Source organism: Mustela lutreola, chromosome 9 (assembly GCF_030435805.1).
Source record: "Mustela lutreola isolate mMusLut2 chromosome 9, mMusLut2.pri, whole genome shotgun sequence".
In the NCBI taxonomy this organism is placed as follows: Eukaryota; Metazoa; Chordata; class Mammalia; order Carnivora; family Mustelidae; genus Mustela; species Mustela lutreola.
Window position 1 is genome coordinate 71,003,026 of NC_081298.1, and position 27,661 is coordinate 71,030,686.

The following is a 27,661-nucleotide window of genomic DNA, read 5'->3' on the forward strand; positions in this document are numbered from 1 at the left end:
TATAAATAAAATGAAGGCAGAGCTCAGAAAAATATTTGCAACATACAATGAAGAGTTACAAGAGTAATGTCTTAAATATGTTTTTGTGTGTGCATCCATATCAGTTTGTGTGTGTGTGTGTGTGTGTGTGTGAATCAGTGTTCTGTTCACAGAACAACATACATGTACACGTGCCCAAATGATGAAAGAATAAATACCTCATTGGAAAATCTAAGGGGATAAATTAAAAAAATTAAAACCCCATACACAAATATTTCTTACCTGGTAACCAAATATATGCACTGAGAAAAAATGCAAGCTGAAAAACCAGTTAGACACCTACCCCACCACGACTGTCATATTTGTAAGGTTAAAAAATACTAATAAACAAACACAAATACTAATGAACAGTGATGGCAAAATTAGGATGAAATGAGAACTTTTATATCCTGCTAGTGGGAGTATATATTGGCCTATCCTTGGCAGTACACTCAGGTGTTAAGAGTATACAGTCTCTCCTCCAGTGAATCCATATGTAGGTATTTCATAATCAGAAACACTGAAACATATATTCAAAGAATAGTTAATGCTGCCTTATATCTAACAATAAGAATGCTAAAAGCAACCTAAATGTCTTCAGGGTCTATCTGTATTGGGCACTCGAGTGTCATACTTTCATTAAATGTCATGTTTCTGTAAAGGATGACATAGGGAAAAGCTCTCAATACAATTAATGTTAAATGAAAAAAACCTCCACATTTATAGTATATAAATTTGATTACATAATATATATGATGTAGACATAGCACTCTTTCTCCCTCCTTTTCTCTTTTTACCAAAATGTGAATAGTGTTTATCTGAGTTGTGAGATTATTGGGGATTTGGGGGTTCTGTTTTTGCTTTGTTGGTTTTTTAAAAAAGATTTTATTTATTTATTTGACAGAGATCACAAGTAGGCAGAGAGGCAGGCGGGGGGCGGGAGAAGCAGGCTCCCGCTGAGCAGGGAGACTGATGCGGGGCTCCATCCCAGGACCCCAAGATTATGACCAGAGCTGAAAGCAGAGGCTTAACCCACTGAGCCACCCAGGTGCCCTGGGGGTTCTGTTTTTGTTGTAGTACTTTGAACTGAATATATATTAATGTTATGCTGACCAAAAAAAAAAAAAAAAGTTAAGAGAACAGACCTATAACAAATGATAAAATGGTGAAATATAAAGGGAACCTAATTTTAATTAATTATTGGTTTATTTTTATTTGCTAAGTAATATATGAATTCTCAGTATGGAATGACCATATAGAAGTCTTTAAAGGAAAATGGGGGAATTTCTCTCTCAGCCACTCTCATCTACAAACGAAACTCTTTGGGTAGTTTGGTGATTATCTTTCCAATTGTTTTTCTACCCACACACTCATGTGTATATACGTACGTATAAATAATATATATTTATACACACATGCATAACAATTTTAATAAATATAAGTGAGGTGATACCATATGGTTTTCCATTTTATCTTTTATAAATTATCTTTTATGAAAATCATCTTTTAAAAATTAAGGTCTCGGGGACACCTGGGTGGCTCAGTTGGTTAGGCAGCTGCCTTCGGCTCAGGTCATGATCCCAGCATCCTGGGATCGAGTCCCATATCGGGCTCCTTTCTCCGCAGGGAGCCTGCTTCTCCCTCTGACTCTGCCTTCCACTCTGTCTGCCTGTGCTTGCTCTCGCTCACTCTCTCTGACAAATAAATAAAATCTTTAAAAAATATATATATTAAGGTCTCGGGACACCCAGGTGGCTCAGTCAGTTAAGTGTCCGACTTTCTTTCTTTCTTTCTTTCTTTCTTTCTTTCTTTCTTTCTTTCTTTCTTTTACAGGCAGAGATCACTAGTAGGCGGAGAGGCAGGCAGAGATAGAGAGGGAGGAGGAAGCAGGCTCCCTGCTGAGCAGAGAGCCCAATTCGGGGCTCAATCCCAGGACCCTGGGACCACGACCTGAGCCGAAGGCTGAGGCTTTAACCCACTGAGCTACCCAGGTGCCCCCAGTGTCTGACTCTTGATCTCAGCTCAGGTCTTAAACTCTGGGTCATGAGTTCAGGCCCCATGTTGGGCTCCATGCTGGTGTGAAACCTACTTCAAAAAAAAAGTAAGGTCTTATACATCAGAATCCTAGAGGAGAACATAGGCCCATATGTTTGGGCCTCTTTGATATCAGCCCAGCAACTTCTTTCAAGATATGTCTCCAAAGGCAAAGGAAACAAAAGCAAAAATAAACTTTTGGGACTTCATCAAGATCAAAAGCTTCTGCACAGCAAAGGAAACAGTGAACACAAAGAGGCAACCCATGGAATAGGAGAAGATATTTGAAAATTGCAATACAGACAAAAGGTTGATATCCAGGATCTATAAAGAACTTCTCAAACTCAAACACACACAAAACAGACAAGCATATCAAAAAATGGGCAGAAGATATGAACAGACACTTCTCCAATGAAGACATACAAATGGCTATCAGACACATGAAAAAATGTTCATCACCAGCCATCAGGGAGATTCAAATTAAAACCACATTGAGATATCACCTTACACCAATTAGAATGGCCAAAATTAGCAAGACAGGAAACAACATGTGTTGGAGAGGATGTGGAGTAAGGGGAACCCTCCTACACTGTTGGTGGGAATGCAAGTTGGTGCAGCCACTTTGGAGAACAGTGTGGAGATTCCTCAAGAAATTAAAAATAGTGCTGCAATTGCACTACTGGGTATTTACCCCAAAGATACAGATGTAGTGAAAAGAAGGGCCATCTGTACCCCAATGTTTATAGCAGCAATGGCCACGGTCACCAAACTGTGGAAAGAACCAAGATGCCCTTCAATGGACGAATGGATAAGGAAGATGTGGTTCATATACACTATGGAGTATTATGCCTCCATCAGAAAGGATGAATACCCAACTTTTGTAGCAACATGGACAGGACTGGAAGAGATTATGCGGAGTGAAATAAGTCAAGCAGAGAGAGTCAATTATCATATGGTTTCACTTATTTGTGGAGCATAACAAATAGCATGGAGGACATGGGGAGTTAGAGGAGAAGGGAGTTGGGGGAAATTGGAAGGGGAGGTGAACCATGAGAGACTATGGACTCTGAAAAACAACCTGAGGGTTTTGGAGGAGCAGAGGGTGGGAGGTTGGGGGAGCCAGGTGGTAGGTATTATAGAGGGCACGGATTGCATGGAGCACTGGGTGTGGTGCAAAAACAATGAATACTGTTACGCTGAAAAGAAATTAAAAAAAAAAAAAAAGGTAAGGTCTTAGAGACTTTTACACACGTGCAGATATGGGTTGTCTCTTTCTTACTAGTTTCACATTTCTTCCTCATTATTTCATTGCTTAATTGAAGTAGGGTTGACGCACCATGTTACATTAGTTTCATTTGTACAACACAATGGTTCAACAACTCTGTAAGTTATGCTCTGCTTACCACAAGTGTAATGCCCTCTGTCACCATCCAGTACTATTAAAGTGCTGTTCACTATATTTCCTGTGCTATAGCTTTCATTCCCAGTTCTTTGCCATCATTAATGGACATTTACACTGTATACTTCTTTTCCATATCACAAACAATCCTATAACAGATTTTCTTGCACACAGATTTTTGGGCACATAAACAAATCTCTCTGGGGATAGATTCTGCAAAGTGGTGTTGCTAGACCCAAAGGGTGTGCACATTTTAAATTTTGACGGATGCATGTATTGCATGGAGCACTGGGTGTGGTGCATAAACAATGAATTTTGGAACACTGAAAAGAAGTAAAATGGAAAAAAATAAAATTTTGACAGATGAAATCAAATAACCTTCCAAATAAGTTTTACATTTCTGCTAGTTAGAGCCCCACAACAGCCTTTTTCCTAAGAGGAACACTATATAATATTTGTTGATAAGCATTTGTTTTATAAGTATAGAAATGCTTTGAAAACCCTGAAAATAGTATGCAGATATAAAATCTTATTCAACTTGTCCTCTCTTCACTGGTCCGTTCATATTACGAAGAAGTAAACATAATAATATACCTACTCTGAGATTGTTATGGAATTAAAAGAAGTAATGCATATATAATAGCCCATACTCGCAGGCACTCAATAAACTTTTATTGACTTTTATTTTAAAAATATTCAACAAGTATTACATGCCTACTGTATGCAGGCCCGAGTTGATCTCTAGAGTACAGACAAATAAGACAACCAACCAATGTTTCTACAAACACAGTTTACCATCTCATGGAGGGAATAGCAATTAAAATAAGTCCTGGTTAATGACAAGTGGGAGGTGCCTAGTGAAGGTGCAGGAGAGGTCCCCTAAGCTAGTCTCAGTTGTCAAAGAAGGCTTCAGGCTTGGCTCTGAGGGTTCAGACCCAGGGGCAGAAAAGGAGTTATCAAGTGAGTAGATGGGGAGGGATGTCCTAAGCAGTGGGGGAGCAAGTGGGGAAGTTTAAGATCCAAGAAAGCTTATCATTCTAAAGAATGTTTGGTGTGACTGGAGGAAAGTTAGCACTAGTAAAGGAAGGGCCTTGATTGATTAAGAAGTTGGAGTGTCATCCTGAGGACAAGCAAAGGGGTTTTAGCAGAAGATCAATTTAGGCTTCAGTTGCAATGTGCAGAGTAGTTGGAGAGGTTTAAGGCTGGGAAGGTGAGGGTCAGTCAGGAGGCAAGGCCTGGGTGACTCTGATCCAGGTGGCAACAATGAGGGTGGAGCCAAGGCAATTTTCAAAGTCAGGTTAGATAGGACTAAACAGTGTGGGGCTGAAAGAGAGAAAAATATGGAGTGATTCCCAAGAAGGAGAAACTAGAAGAATAGTGAGGGTCCTGTTCTTCAGAAAAACATTCTAGTCTTCTGACTCTAGAAAGCAAAGCTAAGTGGTGAGGATCAACATTTTTCAGTTTCATTCCACCATTGACACTTGTGCTTGGTACCTTTTGTGACAATGTAAATTCTCATCACAGACCTGTGAGTAGGTAGCACACAATCCAGCGTGCTTACCTTTCTCCATTATTGATAGTAAGTGCATGCATCATGAGGATGATGGAAGTATACTGCAGTAAATTCCAACTTCACTATCAAAGCATGCCTGTATCTTTTATTCCTTAACATTTTCTATGACTGGAAGAGACCCTCACTTAGAAATGGAAAGAATAGTAAGACAATAACCTAAAAATACATCCTCCTTAGTGGGATGTATAGCTTTTTGACATTTGGGCTTAATGTTTTATGAAAAAGTAGACAAAAAAGTAGAATGGAGCTGAAAAGCAAACCTGAATCTTAACACACTGCACTGAGAATTTTAATTGACTCTTAACGCCTATGTTCTGTGCCCAGTCACATCTGTCTGGGCTGAATTGTAAAGCAGTGTTTGGCTTTGTCCCCAGCTCTTTGTTTCATTCATGACTTATGTATGGGCTCTTTCTTCTTCTGGAACACAATGCTGTTTTGGTTTTCAATGTTTCCCGGACCAGCATCAAATCTGTCACCTTGGAAATGAAGTACTGAGCAGAGAGGTTGCCCTAGCAACTCTTCATTACAAGATGCTAACTGGCACTTTGGGTTTCCAGTGGACCAGATAATTTTACCTTAACTCTTTCAAAAAAATTAATTCATTGCCAAGTCATATACAGGATAAAATTGTTTTAGTTATTTGATGAATCTGGAATTCCGAGCTCTTTATTGCCAATCGCTTCAAAGAAAAGTAAAATAATTGGGGAACATTAATTTGTATCATTAGAAAGTTTACATCATCATCATGTTCTTTAACAACATCCCATCAAGGCTTCCTGTTTTGCCCTAATCTGGGTTCATTAGGCACATAACTCTGTGGTCAGATATACTGGGCTTGCCTACTAGCTCTATCATTTACTTCTGACAGGCAATGCACAATCCCATTAATAGGGGTTTTGAGCAAAGCATTTGCTTTCATCAAAGTATCATATATAAAAGTTAGAGCAACTTAGTGAAGTTGCAATTCATCTTGTCATTTAGCTGACAAGTGCAAAGAGGTTAGGGATGCTGTAAGGACAGGCATTTTGTTGCTATCATATATAGTAGCATTGAACATAAAATTATGTGATAAGTTTCATCTTAATTAAAAATTAATTAATTTTTAATTTAAAAAGGACAGTTATTACAAAAGCTATATATATTCACTGTGTATTAAAAATTAGCAAATACAGATAAATGAAAAAGAAGGAAATAGTAGAGTTACAACTCTACCACTGAAGAATCATTTGATGGTTTTATGACCAGACCTTTTTCTATATATATGTATCCTTTGTTTTTTGTTTTTGTTTTACCAAAATGATGTCAAACTGAATATACAGTTTTGTGCCTTCATTTTTGCTCAACAGTCTACTTTGAACATTGTTGCAGGTCAACAGACGTTTATCTTCTTTGCCAATGAAAATGTTCACTAAATTGAAAAGAACAATCTTTTCTAAAGTTAGTATGAAAAATGTGGGACATAGTCTACCTTGTAGTAAGTAACATATTTTCTTGGGTTTATGGAAGATCTTGTTGACATGCTCCTCTTTTGCCAGTTAATTCTGTGATCCTGCTTTCATTTGATCTTTGGAGACTGGAGACGTTCCAGTTTGAAAGCAGACATTAAAGCTTCTACCCTCAGCAGTTTGTGCATCTGCACTGCCATAAACCCACGTGTCTGTGTTCAGAGTTACCCATGCAGGATTTGTGCAGCTTTGGTGTTTTTGTCATGCACATCCCTTCAGTCCTCTCCTTGGCCAGTCTGGCAGCAAGCTCTGGGATATTTGTTGGAAGAGCTGATTAAGGTGAAAAAAGTGAAATTGGTGAACTCAGCCAGAATTGAACAATAATTATATAAACACCCATTTCATACTATGTTCTCATTTTCAAAATGTGGGGTTGAGGATAAACACGATGTTGTCAGGAGGAACTTTACCTATAGTGTGACTTTAACAACGAATACCTGTGCATATAGTTCTGTATTCTGCTTCCTTCATTTAGCTTATGTTATGAACATACTCTCTTGTAATGACCACATTTGGATGAATTTTTAATGGTTGCACTAATATTCAATAATATGAACTACTGCAACTTATTTAAATTATTTTCCCCATTAATGCACACTTTACTTTGAATTTTAACAATGCCTATTTACCTACATCTTTATCACTTAGGAGCAGTACATTAAGGGGCACCTGGGTGGCTGAGCTAGTTAAGTGGCTCCTTTGGCTCAGGTCATGATCTCATGGTCCTGGGATCGAGCTCTACATGGGGCTCCCTGCTCAGAGAGAGCCTGCTTCTCTCTCCCTCTACCTGCCACTTTACCATGCTTTCTATCAAAGAAATAAATAAAATCTTTTTTTTAAAAAAAGCAGTACATTAAAAAAAAACTTTACCAATTACTGTGTGGAATGGTGTTTATGGTGTTTCATTTTAATTTTCTATTCTTCTATTGTTTCAGAATAGTTTATTATAGAACCTAAATTTCTTGTTCACTTTGTTTATATTTCTAGCAAATACCTCTTAAAAAATAGCAAAGTTACATTCATTTTATGACTCAATTACCAAGAACTCAAATTTGGAGGAATCCAGACTTCATTATATTTTATAATATAGATAAAACATTTTTTGAGCCTTGACCATTTTTTAAATTTATATATAGTTTTAGTTTTCAAATATTCAAAAAATGGTTACTTTGTACATGTATTATGCTAGAAAACTGGTAGGTTTTTTTTTTGAAAGGAATAAAGAACAGAGTTTAGTAGAAAGGAAAGGCATATAACAAAACCTGCAATTCAGTGTAAATATAGGGACTGAATGAGAAAATATGTAGAGAGTGGTTAATGCTTGGCAGAGAGTAAAGGATAAACACTATTACCATTATTGACAAAACTATTCTTAAATACAATGGTTGCTTACAGGTCTAACCCAAATTAACTGTACATGAATTCTAGCAATTTCTTCTTTCTTTTTGGTTGCTGACTCTCTCTCTTTTTTCTGTCTCCATTTCTACCCCCACCTTCCCTCCCTTTCTCATAGTTAAAATCTTTCCCCACAGGTTATGATTATTTTTTAATTATTTTTTAAGTTTTTTAAAACTTTTTTTAGGGTATGATTATTAATATCAAATTGGCAAGGCTTCTTTTAGGTTAATCTCAGGAGAATTGAAGTAGGTAAGCTTGAAGCTCTTTTTTGTTGTAAAATTTTGTCTAAGATGGTCCCTTGATTTTCATTATGAGAGGTAATAAGTAAATCATTTTCAAAGGAGTTGTGATCAGGTTTTATTCCCTTTCAAACAGAGCTGTCAGTTTCTTCATTAACTGCACCCTCCTCCCCCTCCCCATGCTTCCTTGCAGAAGCTGGGTGACCATGGTTCTGATCCCTCAAGTCCTATCAGAATGCCTCTTATGACCTCATAGTCACTCTACATTTGACATCATAAAGAGAATATCCCATGGCACCACCATGTGACCACCATGTTGTAAAAACTAAGACCATAGACTGAAGGTGTGGAGTATGACTTTGTCTTTCCCTAAATCTGCATGCAGAAAGGAATGAGAGTGGGTGCACAAAGCCAAATTTGAAGTACTACCACACTGAAGTACATGATGGCCACGCAAAGCCTGAGATCTAAAACCACAAAAGAGGGAAGTAGAACATCAATATAAATGTTGTCATGTTGCTAAATATTTTAGGGTTTGATTTGCAGTTGGGCCATATGTTGGCAAACCTGGAGAGCTATTTATAGACTTCTATGGGGGTATTTTTTCCAGGGGTGATAAAAATATGAAGGTCTTTGATTTTGTGGAGATTGATTTCTTTTTCCTCTTGAAAGTTTTTGTGATATGTAGGTCTATTTTGAGAGTTGTGGTGGTTTTTTTTCCCCCATTACTGCAAGCTTCATTCAGTATTCAAAGCCTAGCTAACTCACCTTTCGACCTACTGCTCTGGCCCCTTCCTTTTGACAAAAGTTGTTCTAGAAGCCACATGCTGAATTCCTGTGTCCGACAATTAGTGAGGTTCGATTTCACAGCCTCTTCATTTCTTTCTCTTAAGTTTTCTGAATCTTTGCCTATTTTCTTGTTTGTTTTGGTCTTGACATTTAAATTACAAAATTAGTATATGTAGCCATCATTTCAATGTCCTTGTCCTCCAAGATAGGCTGGCTGTTTTACTTGAAGTACTCTTTTTCCTGTCCATTTTTTCTTTTGGTACTTCTGTATGGTTTTGTACTTTTACACAGCTGTTACTTCTTTGAACAACCTAATCATAATTAATTTTAATTATAATTATTATAAATCATTATTAGATGGCTTATAAGATTAATTTCTTCTCAAGCGAATTGACATTCTTATTGTTGATTTTCTCAGTCATCATTTATATATTTTTTTCATTGTAGATTTTGGAAATTTAACATAGATTAGCAGGATTTTTTTAATCTGTATTTTCTTTCTCCTCCTTTCCAGTTGCCATCCTCTGGTACACCTCCTCACTGGTGTTTAGAGCTCTTGTTCCTCAGTGATACTGGAATGTGATAGATTCGGTGGGTGGCTTGGTATAGTTGTTGGTGGTGGTAAGGCACCATCAGTGTCCTCTCTCACTTGGCAGAACCTTTTTCAAGGGGTGCGAGACCCTCAGCCCAACACTGGCTTCAGGCCCTGAGCCTGACTTGAGCCTTCATCTTACAGACACTTGTAGTCCCACTTGCTGTCCAGGAGTTGTGCTCCCATGGCCCTGCTATCTTTTGACAAAGAGTCAGCAATTCCACAACTTTAGCCCTGCTCACTTGTTCCCAGTCCCATTCAACTTTTGTTACCTAGAAATTTATGGGCCATGCATCTGACCTTTTTTTCTTTCCTTCCTCCTTTCCTTTCTCTGCATTTTTTTCTTAGGCAATAACAATATAATTTTTGTCTAATTTTGGATATAAGAGGGAACATAAAAGCATGACTTATATCATCTTGATTGAAAGTAAAAATTTACTTCTTAGAAGCAATTCTCCACATTTTCAAAATGCCTACATGGTGCTTATAGTTGGAATCATATATAATTTTGAAACAATATTATAGCTTGGCATTCTGTTAGTTAGACTTTTCTTTTTTGTTTAAATATTAAAATATGGGGGACGCCTGGGTGGCTCAGTTGGTTAAGCAGCTGCCTTCGGCTCAGGTCATGATCCTAGCGTCCTGGGATCGAGTCCCACATCGGGCTCCTTGCTCAGCAGGGAGCCTGCTTCTCCCTCTGCCTCTGCCTGCCATTCTGTCTGCCTGTGCTCGCTCTCTCCCCCTCTCTCTCTGATAAATAAATCTTTAAAAAAATATTAAAATATGGAATATACTTTTTTAATGAATATTTATTCATTTATCAACAAATATTTGTTGAGGGCACACTATGTGCCAGCCAGTATTCTAGGTAATGGGAATATAGTAGTAAATAAAATAAAGTTTCTGCTCTGATAGAGCTTACATTCTACTAAGGAGAGAGAAGTAACATGCAAAGAGGTAAGTATATAGTATAGGTATTAAGAAGATGGCTTGGAATCATAGGCATACCGAAACCCAAAAGTAAGCACCAGGTGCAAACAAAAAGACTAAAAAGGAAGGCTTCTCTTTCTCATAGTCTGCTGTTCTTATAGAATGTGATCACTGAGGCTTCTCAGACTTTTCTAAGAATCTCTTATAAATTGACAAGGAAAATAGTCCAAAGATGTTAAATGTAATTAGATATTTTCAAGAGAAAATAAAATGTGAAATAAATATATGAGGAGGATGTTTAACCCAAGTAGTAATTTACAAAGTAGCAACAAGGGGATCCTTTCTCTTAAAAGTTACTCACTCTCATCAGTTTGACAGGGGCTTACAAAGATGGTACTTGATTCTGACTAGAGTTTCCTGAAGCTGTTGTTTTGTGTGTGTGCTTGATAGAGTTTTAAAATTGGAAGAAAAAGATTAGCGATGATATCTCAGAGTCTATTTTCTTTATCATTATCTGTATTCTCTAATTTTTCTATAATTATATTGATTCTATAGTCAGAAAAACATGCTGTATAGCACTGTAGATCCATTTTCGGAGGCAGTTGTTAACCTATCAAATGATGCTTTCCTTTGGTATTGCTGTGCAGGTGTTTCCTCTGGCACATGTGTGCAATGACACCAATAAGATGACATTAATTAACCCCCAAGGAGTCAAACTCAATATCTACAAGCAAAAAGTGGAACAGGCCATTAAGAGCTATGAAAAGTGAGTATTAGTCCCAGCTGCTCTTTAAGAGCTATGGAGTTTGTTTGTGCTTATTTTCTCTTGTTTTTACCTTAAATTTTTTTTCTTTGTCTAGATCAGCTACTTAGTAATTGCCCTGAAGGAATATAGCCGTAGCAGCCACAAACAGGGGTTTCCTCAGTGCCAGGCATGCATGAAACACAGGACCCAAAGAATTCCAACAGAGTTTTGAAGAAACCATCTGCCCTTTCCAAAATCTGTAGAAATCTCAAGTTTCCCTGAGATCTTTAAAGTTTTCCCTCTAAGGGCGCCTGGGTGGCTCAGTGGGTTAAGCCTCTGCCTTCGGCTCAGGTTATGATCTCAGGATCCTGGGATCGAGCCTGTTTCCCCTCTCTCTCTCTGCCTGCCTCTCTGCCTGCTTGTAATCGCTCTCTCTGTGTCAAATAAATAAATAAAATCTTAAAAAAAGAAAAAGCTTTCCCTTTAACAGAGTGAATTCAGTCATTTCAGCACAGATTTTGTAAAGTGACTAATGAAATGCCACAACAGTGAAATAGTGGAGATAACTTAAGTGTCTCCTACTACGTAAATCATTTTTTCCCATTTTTTAGAAGGATGATCAAGTTGGCTCCAGTGAAAGTTTTACTCTTAGCCACTGTGTTAGTGCTGAGATGGAGTTTGTTTTCACAAGGGCAGACGCCCAGTCTCACCCTTGTCCTAGCTCTGTGGTCCCCTCCCCACCCCAGTCCCAGCACTTTATGAAGCCTCGGTGCCTAGCTCTTTAAACTTTAAGCATGCCCTGCTTCTCCAGGCAAGCCTTTCCTTGGTTCTGGAGCTGTGCAACTGAGTTTTCACCTATCACCACGTGGATGGAAGGAATGACATAAAGTACATGCACATTAACAATGTCCTAGGCAGTGTTTTCTGGTCTGTTGTCATTTTGTGGTGTATCTACTGTGTGTTTAAAAGAAGTATAGAGCCTGACTCCTGCCACATGGGTTGCACAGTCCGGTCTAGATGCTGGCCTTTCCCCACCATGCCCATCACAGGCTTCTGCAGGTCTCCTTTCAGATCTGCCCTCACCTAAGAATGGAGTCTTATACAAGCTCCTTCAGCTGCCTCCAGGCTCCTCAGGACTTCTCTGAGCCTTTGTCTGCCCTCCCTTTCTCTTGCAGACACCATGAACTACGCAAGGCAAGGCTCTCTTGTCTGTGGGCCTGAGGCTTTGCTCTGTAGATTTCCCCATGTCTCCCACACACGGGGGCTGTCCCTCCACTCTGCCTCTCCTTCTGCACCCGGCAGGCCTTCCCCCCCTTGCCTTCCAGCAGTGCTGCCCTCTTCCTGTCCTCCAGCTGTCCTCTTTCATTCCTGTCTTGCCTAAGCTCCAGTGGCCCTCTGTTCAGAGGCCTTTCCCCAATGACTCCACCACACACCCTGCCTATGGCCCTCAGAGGGCTCAAAGCTTCTGCACAGGCCTGTGTCTCCTATATAAGGATGTCAGCTTTCAAGGGCCGGAGCTTAGCAGCCTTGCTCTCCCTTGTCTCCTCTACCTAGGAGGTGTTGCTATGTGTGTATTTGACTATTGGAATTTAATTTGAATCTGATCTAATTCACATTTAGTTATTAAAATTTATCAAATTCAGTTATTCAAAGTATATCTTTCATATTATAATGGAATATGCTTTACTCAGTCAAATATTTGGGTTCTAGAATTACCTGGTTTGTGAAAGCCTGGTGCAGGACCACAAGGTAGGGCTTTTAGGTCCCAATTCTGAGCTTCATTTTTGACTCTGACATCTACATGGCACATCACGTAACAATTGGAAGCTTCAGATTCCTTATTTACAAAATCTCGCAAGGCAGTTTTGAGGGTTATGTAAATTATATATAAAGAGCAATTAATGTTAATTACTTACCCTTTAATTCCCTGAATCTGCTGATCCCCAAATAACCATAAATACAGGTATATAATAATCACATAGCTCTTCCGCCTATATGAACCCTTTCCCTTTCTAAAGACAGGGATCCCTCCTTCCCTAATAGCAAAATCAAAATACAGACATAGCAAGTGATTTGGCCCACTTCTTACTTCCAATGAGTGAATCTGGAAAAGCCTTTTAGGGCACTTAGAGAAATGCATATTGCTGTTATTAATAGTAACATTAATTCTAATATTAATATTATTTAAATTTCAATATCATTGAATTAATATATGATATTAATGTGTTGTTAATATTAAGTGAATATTTAATATAATTATTTAATAATACTAATATTAACATAGTATTATACAGGACAAAACTTCCTGATCTTTTGCATTCAGTAGTCTTTAAGAATTCTGTTGGCATAAGCATCAATTCCCTTTTCCATCTTGCTCTACCTTTCTAAAGATACACATACAGTGAAAAGTAATTAATAAAACTTGATTTACTCCCACTCTGTCCCCAATATAGTATTTCTAAGGAGTTTCCCATCACAAGTAAGCCAGATATAACCCTGAATTTGTATGGTTAGCGATGACCAGACAATTGGGAAGTTCACAGCCCTTTGGCCAAAATAGTGACATAAGCTAGCTATGTTGGTCACACTTAACTGGCTGTGTGTGGAGTCCTTCTGCTTCAATATTTCATGAATCAAGATAGCAATTCTGACTTTGTATGTCTGAGTATAAACTTTGAGTCAGGGTTCCGGGGCTGACCAAATTTCAGTCAGGGTTCCAGGGCTCAACCAAATTTCACTCTTCCTTAAACAAAAAGAAGAGGAACACTATGGCTAGTAAAATCTCTGAATCAAGGAGTGGACCAGCCTCAGAGAAACCCTCATGTCCCATAGCCTTTGGCATCCTGCAGGGATGGCCCTCATTCCACGCCTTTTGTGGCCAGTCAGTGGAGCCAGGATCAACACCCTTACCTGCCCTCAGTTCACACCCACCCACTTTTTCTTGCGAGTTGGAAGTATAGTTGGAAAATAGGGGGAATAACAGAAATTATGTAAGTGTGCTCTTAGAAAAATATTTTCTAAAGGATTGAATTAAAATTAGTGGTATGTGCTAGCTAATTAGACCTCAGTTTCCAAGCCTTCCCCATCTTCAGAACCTGGAGGGAATAAACACTGAGTTATTCCTGGTCATTTATATGTACATCTCAATCCTCCCAGCACCAAGGTAGGTGATGTTATCCTTGTTTCAGCGATAAGAAAACAGAGTTTCAAAAAGTTATGTAACACAGGATCACACAGCAGCAAAGTAAAGGCATTGGGATTTGAACCCAGAGCCATGTGGCTCCAAAGCCTTTGGTGTCACTCCCAGCCTCCTTATTATATATATACTGCCTCTACTTTCCAGGTTTAGTTTTAAGGGGATTATAAAATGAGGTTGTGGTTGTTTTTTTGTTTTCAGAGAAGCACATACACAGAGCCAAAACTGCATCCTGTGAATCCTTTAAACAGGTCTTACAAGCCCTGCTTATTGATATGTGAACCACATAATTAAAAAAAAAAAAAAACAACCCAGTTTCCATATAGGCCCTAAGGAGCTCAAAGCCTCCAGGTGAGACAGCAGCACTTTGCTGGCGTATTGCCTACTTCCCGACTGTTCATATCACGTGCAGAGCATTTGACTGTATCAGACAGGTTCTGTGTGCTGTGCCACACTAGCTCGCTGAGCCCTCACGGCGACTCTAGGATGGAAGTACCATTATTACCCACATTCTACAGAGAAGTTGGCTGCTGGCCCAAAGTCTCACAGCTAATAAGTGGAGAAGCCAACTGAGCTTTGGGTTCAGGCAGTCTGGCTCCAGAGCCTGTGCTCTTCACCGCATGCCAGACCCCCTTGCTGTGGTCTCACCAGGCTTGGGAAGGGAGGTCAGGCAGGGTAGCACCCCCCAAAGTGTTCTCAGAGCCCTGTGTCACTGATGCTGGGTCCAGTGGTTAGAGAATGCCTCCTGGAGAGGGGCAGTATTCTCCCACTTCATTTTACTGAAGCTTGGTTTTTTTGTTTTGTTTTGTTTTGTTTTTCATGGAACACCAGCTCCCAGTCCCCCAGAGCCAGTGTTCTGTGCCCTGCACTCTAGGAAGCCCACTTTGGGTAATGATGTAGCGGTACAGAATGGGGGAACAGAGTGGGGCTGGCACATCCAAAAGAAGCCTCACTGATTTGTAACAGAAAAGGAGCTGCGTCTACCCCAGAGAAACCACTGGCTTCCGCCTCCTCCTTTCCTCTCTCTACCGACATGTTCAGTGATGAGCTTCAGAAAGTCTCAGCACTGCCACCACCACCAGGCTGTGATACGTGAGCAAAGCACTTCATCTTCTTGCCCCTCTCAGTGACCTTGTTTGGAAAACAAGCAGGTCAGACCTGTTGATCTCTAAAATGTGTCTTGGTCCTATTATTTATGACCCTCTTCACCCTCGTTGCTCTGAAAATCCAGGTCTAGAAGAATGTCTCTAGAAGGTAAACTAAGGGCACAGTAGTACTTTTTCCACAGGAAGAAAATCAGTGGGTGTGTAGAGACTTCATGCAGAAAAAATGACAACTGTTTTGCTTACTGCCATTTCTTAGCCCAGGTTTTACCTGACAGAGCTGGCAGCGGTGCCCTCCTTTAATATTTAACAGGACTGCTACAGAGCCATGAGGTTTCTGCAGTGATGCCGAGGGAGGCAGACACTCCTATCCAGTATCTTTAAGCAAACGGTAGTGATGTGGTCCAGTGCAGGTGTCCCTTGGCTTGGGCTCTGCCCTCAGTGCCCTTCAGAGCCTGGGATCAGACTTTTGCCATGAAATGAACTACTGCTACTAAATATTACTGTTTGTTTGTTTGTTTGTTTGTTTTAACAGGCGCTTGAATAAAATTGTTTGGCGAGCATTATCTCAAGAGGAAAAAGAAAAGTAAGCCAGTTTCTCTTCACTTTGTTTTGGTGAAATTCACATAACCTACAATTAACTGTTTTAAAGTATACAGTTGTATGCTATTTATTCAAAATGTTGTGCAAACCACCACCTCCCTCTAGTTTCAAAATTTTATCACCTCAGGAAAGATACCTTGTACCCATTAAGTAATCCTTCCCCACAACTCTCTCCTCCTCTGGGTACCACTATTCTGCTTTCTCTGTGTGTATATATTTGCCTCTCCTGGATATATACCAGATGAATCATACAATATGTGACATTTTGTGTCTGCCTTCTTTTACTTCCTTTGTGTAAAAACTTTATGATTCCAAGTTGTAACATACATAGTCTTCTTTTATGCTTCAGTATGGATCCATTGTATGTATGTACCAGCTTGTTTATCCAGCGGTCCACTGGTGGGTATTTGGGTCGTTTCTGCCTTGGGCTATTGAGAACAATGCTGTCATATACATTCATGTAGAAATTTCTGTTTGGACATGTGTTTTCATTTCTCTTGGGAACATATCTAAGAGTGGATTTGCTAAGCCATAGAGTAATATTAGGCTTAACTTGTTGAGGAACACCAGACATTTTCACAGCAACTATACCATTTTACATTTTTACCAGCAAGGTATGAGGGTTCTTGTTTCTCCACATCCTTGCCAACACTTGTTAATTTACTTTTCTTTTTTTTAGTAACTAAAGTCATCCTGGTGGTCTAGTGGGTATGAAATATCTCCTTGTGGTTTTATTTGCATTTTCCATAAGGATCAATAATGTTAAAGACCCTTTCCCATGCTTGTTGGCCATGAATATGTCTTCTTTGGAAAAATGTTTATTCTAAAGTTCTTTGCTCATTTTTTAATGGGTTATTTGTTGTTGTTTTTGAGATATAGGAGTTATTTATATATTTTAACCACTTAGCAGATAGATGATTTTCAGGAACATTCTTTCACTCAAAAGGTTGCCTTTATACTCTCTTGATAGTTTCCTTTGATGCAAAGGTTTTAAGTTTGAGGTAGTCCCATTTGTCTGTTTGCATTTTTGTCTGTGCTTCTGGTGTCACATCCAAGAAAATGTTGCCAAATCCAATGTCATGAAGCTCTCCCCCTATATTTTCTTCTAGGAATTTTATAGTTTTTGGTCATCTGTTTAGGTCTTTAATCTATTTTGTTTTGAGTTAATTTTTATATATAGTATAAGTTAAGGGTCCAAATTCATTCTTTTACCTGTGAATATCCAGTTTTCCCAGAACCACTTGTTGAAGAGACTGTAATTTTCTTCACGATGAGATCTTGGCAGCTTAGATGAAGATCATTTGACCTTATACCTACATAGGAGTTTATTTCTGAGCTCTTTATTCTGTTCCACTGATCATGTTTTTCTTTATGTCAGTACCACAGCTTTTTTTTTTTTTTTTTTTTTAGACTTTAATTTTTTATTTTTTATAAACATATATTTTTATCCCCAGGGGTACAGGTCTGTGAATCACCAGGTTTACACACTTCACAGCACTCACCAAATCACATGCCCTCCCCAATGTCCATAATCCCAACCCCTTCTCCCAAACCCCCTCCCCCCGGCAACCCTCCGTTTGTTTTGTGAGATTAAGAGTCACTTATGGTTTGTCTCCCTCCCAATCCCATCTTGTTTCATTGATTCTTCTTCTACCCACTTAAGCCTCCATGTTGTATCACCACTTCCTCATATCAGGGAGATCATATGATAGTTGTCTTTCTCTGCTTGACTTATTTCGCTAAGCATGATACGCTCTAGTTCCATCCATGTTGTTGCAAATGGCAAGATTTCATTTCTTTTGATGGCTGCATAGTATTCCATTGTGTATATATACCACATCTTCTTGATCCATTCATCTGTTGATGGACATCTAGGTTCTTTCCATAGTTTGGCTATTGTGGACATTGCTGCTATAAACATTCGGGTGCATGTGCCCCTTTGGATCACTACATTTGTATCTTTAGGGTAAATACCCAATAGTGCAATTGCTGGGTCATAGGGCAGTTCTATTTTCAACATTTTGAGGAACCTCCATGCTGTTTTCCAGAGTGGCTGCACCAGCTTGCATTCCCACCAACAGTGTAGGAGGGTTCCCCTTTCTCCGCATCCTCGCCAGCATCTGTCATTTCCTGACTTGTTGATTTTAGCCATTCTGACTGGTGTGAGGTGATATCTCATTGTGGTTTTGATTTATATTTCCCTGATGCCGAGTGATATGGAGCACTTTTTCATGTGTCTGTTGGCCATCTGGATGTCTTCTTTGCAGAAATGTCTGTTCATGTCCTCTGCCCATTTCTTGATTGGATTATTTGTTCTTTGGGTGTTGAGTTTGCTAAGTTCTTTATAGATTCTGGACACTAGTCCTTTATCTGATATGTCGTTTGCAAATATCTTCTCCCATTCTGTCAGTTGTCTTTTGATTTTGTTAAGTGTTTCCTTTGCTGTGCAAAAGCTTTTGATCTTGATGAAGTCCCAGTAGTTCATTTTTTCCCTTGCTTCCCTTGCCTTTTGCGTTGTTCCTAGGAAGATGTTGCTGCGGCAGAGGTCGAAGAGGTTGCTGCCCGTGTTCTCCTCAAGGATTTTGATGGATTCCTTTCGTACATTGAGGTCCTTCATCCATTTTGAGTCTATTTTTGTGTGTGGTGTAAGGGAATGGTCCAATTTCATTTTTCTGCATGTGGCTGTCCAATTTTCCCAGCACCATTTATTGAAAAGGCTGTCTTTTTTCCATTGGACATTCTTTCCTGCTTTGTCGAAGATTAGTTGACCATAGATTTGAGGGTCTATTTCTGGGCTCTCTATTCTGTTCCATTGATCTATGTGTCTGTTTTTGTGCCAGTACCATGCTGTCTTGATGATGACAGCTTTGTAATAGAGCCTGAAGTCCGGAATTCTGATGCCACTAACGTTGGCTTTCTTTTTCAATATCCCTTTGGCTATTCGAGGTCTTTTCTGGTTCCATATAAATTTTAGCATTATTTGTTCCATTTCTTTGAAAAAGATGGATGGTACTTTGATAGGAATTGCATTAAATGTGTAGATTGCTTTAGGTAGCATAGACATTTTCACAATATTTATTCTTCCAATCCAGGAGCATGGAACATTTTTCCATTTCTTTGTGTCTTCCTCAATTTCTTTCATGAGTACTTTATAGTTTTCTGAGTATAGATTCTGTGTCTCTTTGGTTAGGTTTATTCCTAGGTATCTTATGGTTTTGGATGCAATTGTAAATGGGATTGACTCCTTAATATCTCTTTCTTCTGTCTTGCTGTTGGTGTAGAGAAATGCAACTGATTTCTGTGCATTGATTTTATATCCTGACACTTTACTGAATTCCTGTATAAGTTCTAGCAGTTTTGGAGTGGAGTCTTTTGGGTTTTCCACATATAGTATCATATCATCTGCGAAGAGTGATAATTTGACTTCTTCTTTGCCGATTTGGATGCCTTTAATTTCCTTTTGTTGTCTGATTGCTGAGGCTAGGACCTCTAGTACGATGTTGAATAGCAGTGGTGATAATGGACATCCCTGCCGTGTTCCTGACCTTAGCGGAAAAGCTTTCAGTTTTTCTCCATTGAGAATGATATTTGCGGTGGGTTTTTCATAGATGGCTTTGATGATATTGAGGTATGTGCCCTCTATCCCTACACTTTGAAGAGTTTTGATCAGGAAGGGATGTTGTACTTTGTCAAATGCTTTTTCAGCATCTATTGAGAGTATCATATGGTTCTTGTTCTTTCTTTTATTGATGTGTTGTATCACATTGACTGATTTGCGGATGTTGAACCAACCTTGCAGCCCTGGAATAAATCCCACTTGGTCGTGGTGAATAATCTTTTTAATGTACTGTTGAATCCTATTGGCTAGTATTTTGGTGAGAATTTTCGCATCTGTGTTCATCAAGGATATTAGTCTATAGCTCTCTTTTTTGGTGGGATCCTTGTCTGGTTTTGGGATCAAGGTGATGCTGGCCTCATAAAATGAGTTTGGAAGTTTTCCTTCCATTTCTATTTTTTGGAACAGTTTCAGGAGAATAGGAATTAGTTCTTCTTTAAATGTTTGGTAGAATTCCCCCGGGAAGCCGTCTGGCCCTGGGCTTTTGTTTGTTTGGAGATTTTTAATGACTGTTTCAATCTCCTTACTGGTTATGGGTCTGTTCAGGCTTTCTATTTCTTCCTGGTTCAGTTGTGGTAGTTTATATGTTTCTAGGAATGCATCCATTTCTTCCAGATTGTCAAATTTATTGCCGTAGAGTTGCTCATAGTATGTTTTTATAATAGTTTGTATTTCTTTGGTGTTAGTTGTGATCTCTCCTCTTTCATTCATGATTTTATTTATTTGGGTCCTTTCTCTTTTCTTTTTGATAAGTCAGGCCAGGGGTTTATCAATTTTATTAATTCTTTCAAAGAACCAGCTCCTAGTTTCGTTGATTTGTTCTATTGTTTTTTTGGTTTCTATTTCATTGATTTCTGCTCTGATCTTTATGATTTCTCTTCTCCTGCTGGGCTTAGGGTTTCTTTCTTGTTCTTTCTCCAGCTCCTTTAGGTGTAGGGTTAGGTTGTGTACCTGAGACCTTTCTTGTTTCTTGAGAAAGGCTTGTACCGCTATATATTTTCCTCTCAGGACTGCCTTTGTTGTGTCCCACAGATTTTGAACCGTTGTATTTTCATTATCATTTGTTTCCATGATTTTTTTCAATTCTTCTTTAATTTCCCAGTTGACCCATTCATTCTTTAGAAGGATACTGTTTAGTCTCCATGTATTTGGGTTCTTTCCAAACTTCCTTTTGTGGTTGAGTTCTAGCTTTAGAGCATTGTGGTCTGAAAATATGCAGGGAATGATCCCAATCTTTTGATACCGGTTGAGTCCTGATTTAGGACCGAGGATGTGATCTATTCTGGAGAATGTTCCATGTGCACTAGAGAAGAATGTGTATTCTGTTGCTTTGGGATGAAATATTCTGAATATATCTGTGATGTCCATCTGGTCCAGTGTGTCGTTTAAGGCCTTTATTTCCTTGCTGATCTTTTGCTTGGATGACCTGTCCATTTCAGTGAGGGGAGTGTTAAAGTCCCCTACTATTATTGTATTATTGTTGATGTGTTTCTTTGATTTTGTTATTAATTGGTTTATATAGTTGGCTGCTCCCACATTGGGGGCATAGATATTTAAAATTGTTAAATCTTCTTGTTAGACAGACCCTTTGAGTATGATATAGTGTCCTTCCTCATCTCTTATTATAGTCTTCCTTATATCAGATCAATTAGATTTTAAACCACAGCTTTTGATTATTATAGCTTTCTGTAATATGTTCTGGAATCAAGAAATGTGAGGCCTCCAACTTTGTTCTTTTTCAAGATTGTTTTGGCTATTTGGAATCCCTTGAGGTTTCATGAATTAGGATGACTTTTTTTCTATTTCTACAAAACATGTCATTGAGATTTTAACAGGGATTTCATTGAATTTGTAGATTACTTTGGATGGCATGGATATTTTAACTATTAAGTCTTCTAATCTGTGAATACAAGATATCTTTCCCATTTATTTCCATCTTTTAAAAATTTTTTCAGCAGTGTTTTATAGCTTACAATATACAGGTCTTTTACATCCTTGGTTAATTTTTTTCCTAAGTACTTTATCCTTTTTGATGCTATTGTAAATGGGATTGTGATCTTAATTTCCTTTTTGGATTGTGCAATATTAGTGCATAGAATTGCAACTGATTTTTCTGTGTTGATATTTTATCTTGCTACTTTGTTGAGTTTATTTATTAGTTCTAACGGTATTTTTATGGAATCTTTAAGGTTTTCTACATATAAAATCATGCCATCTGTGAACAGATATAATTTTACTTCTATCCAGTTCCGATGTATTTATTTCTTTTTCTTGATAATTTCTCTGGGTAGGCCTTTTTGTACTTTGCTGAATAAAAACAGTGAAAGTGGACATCCTTGCCTTCTTCCTGATCCGAGAAGAAAATCTTCCACTTTCTCACTGTTGAGGATGATGTCAGCTATAGGCTTTTTGTATAAGGCCTTTCTTATGTTGAGGTAGTTTCCTTCTATTTCTGATTTGTTTAGAGTCTTTTTTTCCCCCCCCATAAAATGGTGTTGTATTTTGTGAAATGATTTCTCTGCATTACTTGCGATGACCAAGAGGGATTTTTTTCCCCCTTCATTCTGTTAATGTGATGTAGCACATTGATTTTTATATGTTGAACCATCCTTGAATTCCAAGGATAAATCTCACTTTTAATGGTGTGTAATCTTTTTAATGTACTATTAAATTTGGTTTGCTAGTATGTTGTTGAGGATTTTTGCACAATGTTCATAAGGGATATTGGTCTGTAGTTTTCTTTTCTTATAGTATTTTTGTCTGGCTTTGGTATGGGGACATGCTGGTCTCCTAGAACGAGCCTGGAAAGGTACCCTCCTCTGCAGTTTTTGGAAGTATTTGAGGAGGATTGGTGTTAATTCTTTAAATGCTTGGTAGTATTCTCCCTTGAAGCCATTTTTTGCTGAGATTTTATTTGTTGGAAAGTACTTGATTACTGATTCTATCTCCTTTCTAGCTATAGGTCTGTTAAGATTTTTTTATTTCTTCATGATTCAGTCTGAGCTGGTTGTATGTTTCTAGGAATGTATCCATTCCTTCTAGGTTATCCAATCTGTTGGTGTATAACTGATCATAATAATCCCTCATAATTGCTTTTATTTCTGTGACATTAGTTATAATGTCCCCCTTTTCCTTTATGATTCTGGTTATGTGAGTCTTCTCTATTCTTCAGTTAATGTAGTTGAGCATTTATCAGTTTTGTTGTTCTTTCCAAAAGTCAAGTCTTAGTTTCACTGATTTTTTTTTTCCTATTGTTTTTCTGTACTGGATTTTACTTATTTCTGCTCTTATCTTTATTATTTCCTTTCCTTTCTACTAACTTTGGATTTAGTTCTTCTTTCCAGTTCCTTCAGGTATACAATTAGGTTATTGATTTGTAACCTTTCTTCTTTTTTGATGTAAGCATTTTTAACACATTTTTCTCTTAGTACTGCTTTTACAGTATATCATACATTTTGTTATTTTGTGCTTTCCTTTTCATGTATCGCATGATATTTTCTAATCTCCCTTATTATTTCTTCTTTGACCTGTTGGCTGCTTAAGAGTATGGTGTTTAATTTCCACATGTTTCTGGATCTTCTAGTTTTCCATTTGCTATTGATTTCTAATTTTGTCCCATTGTGATTAGAGAAGATTTTTTTTTAATGATTTTGTTGAAAACTTTAACACTTGTTTTGCGGCCTAACGTGTGATCTGTCCCAGGGAATGTTTTATATGTACAGATAAGGAATATGTATCCTGCTGTTGGCTGATGGTGTGTTCTGTAAACATCTGTTAGGTCCAGTTACCCTATGGTATTTTTCTAGTACTCTTTCCTTATTGACCAGCTGTCTGGTGGTTCTATCAATAGTTGAAAATGGGAATAGAAGTCTCCTACTTTTATTTTTTCACTCTTCATTTCTGTCAATGTTTGTGTCATATATTTCGGAGCTCTAACATTGGGTGTGTATATATTTATAATTGTCATATCTTCCTTGTGGATTGACCCTTTTATCATTATGTAATGTCCTTCTTTGTCTCTTGGAATAATTTATGACTTAAAGGGTAATGATTTGCTGATTTTTTTCTTCTGCTTGAGCAAGTCTGCTTTTTTTTTTTTTTTCAGTGTTCCAAGATTCATTGTTTATGCACCACACCCAGTGCTCCATGCAATACGTACCCTCCTAATACCTACAACCAGGCTCACTGTTCCCCCCACCCCCTCCATTCCAAAACCCTCAGTTTCTCAGAGTCCATAGTCTCTCATGCTTTGTCTCCTCCTCTGATTTACCCCAACTCACTTTTCCTTTCCATTTCCTAATGTCCTCCATGTTATTCTTCATGCTCCACAAGTAAGTGAAACCATATGATAATTGACTTTCTCTGCTTATTTCACTCACCATAATCTCCTCCAGTCCTGTTCATGTTGGTACAAAAGTTGGGTATTCATCCTTTCTGATGGAGGCATAATATTCCATTGTATATATGGACCATATCTTCTTTATCCATTCATCTGTTGAAGGGCATCTTGGTTCATTCCACAGTTGTGGCAAGTCTGCTTTAAAACTTCTCTAGTAAATTTTTCATTTCATAGTTATTATTTTTTTTTAAAGATTTTACATATTTATTTGACAGAGATCACAAGTAGGCAGAGAGGCAGGCAGGGTGGGTGGGGAAGCAGGCTCCCTGCGGAGCAGAGAGCCCGACGCAGGGCTCAATCCCAGGACCCCGAGATCACGACCCAAGCCAAAGGCAGAGGCTTAACCCACTAAGCCACCAGGCTCCCCCATAGGTATTATATTCTTTAAAAAAATTTTTTTATTTATTGGGGCGCCTGGGTGGCTCAGTGGGTTAAAGCCTCTGCCTTCGGCTCAGGCCATGATCCCAGAGTCCTGGGATCGAGCCCCACATCGGGCTCTCTGCTCAGCAGGGAGCCTGCTTCCCTCTCTCTCTCTGCGTGCCTCTCTGCCTACTTGTGATCTCTGTATGTCAAATGAAATAAAACAGAAATTTTTTTTAATTTATTTTTTTAACTTTTCAGTGTTCCAGAATTCATTGTTTATGCACCACACCCAGTGCTCCATGCAATACGTGTCCTCCATAATACCCATCACCATAGTTACTATATTCTTATCCAGAATTTGTTTGGTTCTTTTTCATAGTTCCTGTATTTTTACTGATACTCAGTTTTGTTCAGGCGACATTTTCCTGATTTTTATAGTTATCTGTGTTCTCTTTGAGCTCACTGAACATCCTTAGGACAGTTATTTTGAGTTGTCAGGTCGCTCAGAGATTTCCCATTTCTTTAGGAAAGATTTCTGGAGACTTATTTGTTCCTTTGATTGGGCACCTTTCCTTGTTTTGTTTTGTTTTGTTTGTTTTTGTTTTTTTGGTATGCCTTAGAATCTTTAGTGGAGATTTATTTGAAAAAAAAAAAAAAAAACAGTTATGTCGTCTGAGCTAGAGATTCTGAGGATCTTTCCAAGCTTTTCTGGGGTACTTTCTCCAGTTTTGTGTGTGTAATTTCTCAGTTAAAAGAGGTTTGCCCCATGCACCCGAATGTTTATAGCAGCAATGTGTACAATAGCCAAACTATGGAAGAACCTAGATGTCCATCAACAGATGAATGGATAAAGAAGATGTGGTATATATACAATGGAATACATTATGCAGCCATCAAAAGAAATGAAATCTTGCCATTTGCGATGACGTGGATGGAACTAGAGGGTATCATGCTTAGCGAAATAAGTCAGTTGGAGAAAGACAACTATCATATGATCTCCCTGATATGAGGAAGTGGAGATGCAACATGGGGGGCCAAGGGGGTAGGAGAAGAATGAATGAAACAAGATGGGATTGGGAGGGAGACAAACCATAAGTGACTCTTAATCTCACAAAACAAACTGAGGGTTGGTGGGGGGAGGGGGTTTGGGAGAGAGGAGTGGGGTTATGGACATTGGGGAGGGTATGTGCTATGGTGAGTGCTGTGAAGTGTGTAAACCTGGCGATTCACAGACCTGTACCCCTGGGGATAAAAATATATTATATGTTTATAAAAAATTAAAAAAATAAATAAAATGTCTATACTGCCTAGAGCAATCTATACTTTTAATGCCATTCCGATCAAAATTCCACCAGTATTTTTCTTTTTTTTTTTTTTTGGGATTCACATTTTTTTTTTATTTTTTTTTTATTTTTTTTTAATAATTTTTTTATTTTTTATAAACATATATTTTTATCCCCAGGGGTACAGGTCTGTGAATCACCAGGTTTACACACTTCACAGCACTCACCAAATCACATGCCCTCCCCAATGTCCATAATCCCAACCCCTTCTCCCAAACCCCCTCCCCCCGGCAACCCTCAGTTTGTTTTGTGAGATTAAGAGTCACTTATGGTTTGTCTCCCTCCCAATCCCATCTTGTTTCATTGATTCTTCTTCTACCCACTTAAGCCTCCATGTTGCATCACCACTTCCTCATATCAGGGAGATCATATGATAGTTGTCTTTCTCTGCTTGACTTATTTCGCTAAGCATGATACGCTCTAGTTCCATCCATGTTGTCGCAAATGGCAAGATTTCATTTCTTTTGATGGCTGCATAGTATTCCATTGTGTATATATACCACATCTTCTTGATCCATTCATCTGTTGATGGACATCTAGGTTCTTTCCATAGTTTGGCTATTGTGGACATTGCTGCTATAAACATTCGGGTGCATGTGCCCCTTTGGATCACTACATTTGTATCTTTAGGGTAAATACCCAATAGTGCAATTGCTGGGTCATAGGGCAGTTCTATTTTCAACATTTTGAGGAACCTCCATGCTGTTTTCCAGAGTGGCTGCACCAGCTTGCATTCCCACCAACAGTGTAGGAGGGTTCCCCTTTCTCCGCATCCTCGCCAGCATCTGTCATTTCCTGACTTGTTGATTTTAGCCATTCTGACTGGTGTGAGGTGATATCTCATTGTGGTTTTGATTTGTATTTCCCTGATGCCGAGTGATATGGAGCACTTTTTCATGTGTCTGTTCGCCATCTGGATGTCTTCTTTGCAGAAATGTCTGTTCATGTCCTCTGCCCATTTCTTGATTGGATTATTTGTTCTTTGGGTGTTGAGTTTGCTAAGTTCTTTATAGATTCTGGACACTAGTCCTTTATCTGATATGTCGTTTGCAAATATCTTCTCCCATTCTGTCAGTTGTCTTTTGATTTTGTTAACTGTTTCCTTTGCTGTGCAAAAGCTTTTGATCTTGATGAAATCCCAGTAGTTCATTTTTTCCCTTGCTTCCCTTGCCTTTTGCGTTGTTCCTAGGAAGATGTTGCTGCGGCAGAGGTCGAAGAGGTTGCTGCCCGTGTTCTCCTCAAGGATTTTGATGGATTCCTTTCGTACATTGAGGTCCTTCATCCATTTTGAGTCTATTTTTGTGTGTGGTGTAAGGAAATGGTCCAATTTCATTTTTCTGCATGTGGCTGTCCAATTTTCCCAGCACCATTTATTGAAAAGGCTGTCTTTTTTCCATTGGACATTCTTTCCTGCTTTGTCGAAGATTAGTTGACCATAGATTTGAGGGTCTATTTCTGGGCTCTCTATTCTGTTCCATTGATCTATGTGTCTGTTTTTGTGCCAGTACCATGCTGTCTTGATGATGACAGCTTTGTAATAGAGCTTGAAGTCCGGAATTGTGATGCCACCAACGTTGGCTTTCTTTTTCAATATCCCTTTGGCTATTCGAGGTCTTTTCTGGTTCCATATAAATTTTAGCATTATTTGTTCCATTTCTTTGAAAAAGATGGATGGTACTTTGATAGGAATTGCATTAAATGTGTAGATTGCTTTAGGTAGCATAGACATTTTCACAATATTTATTCTTCCAATCCAGGAGCATGGAACATTTTTCCATTTCTTTGTGTCTTCCTCAATTTCTTTCATGAGTACTTT

At 38.5% G+C, this 27,661-nt stretch overlaps 1 protein-coding gene across 2 annotated transcripts in view; it reads left to right on the forward strand.

The window, feature by feature from the left end:
* Nucleotides 1-27,661, forward strand: part of VWA3B (von Willebrand factor A domain containing 3B) — a 242,905-nt gene that overhangs the window by 170,187 nt on the left and 45,057 nt on the right. For both annotated transcript variants that reach the window (XR_009344834.1, XM_059134682.1), the window contains exons 20-21: nucleotides 11,125-11,243; nucleotides 16,057-16,107. Coding sequence is in view for 1 of the 2 variants with exons in the window: in XM_059134682.1 (XP_058990665.1) it covers nucleotides 11,125-11,243; nucleotides 16,057-16,107 (170 nt within the window). In the remaining variant the exon portion in view is untranslated. The remainder of the gene's footprint in view (nucleotides 1-11,124; nucleotides 11,244-16,056; nucleotides 16,108-27,661) is intronic.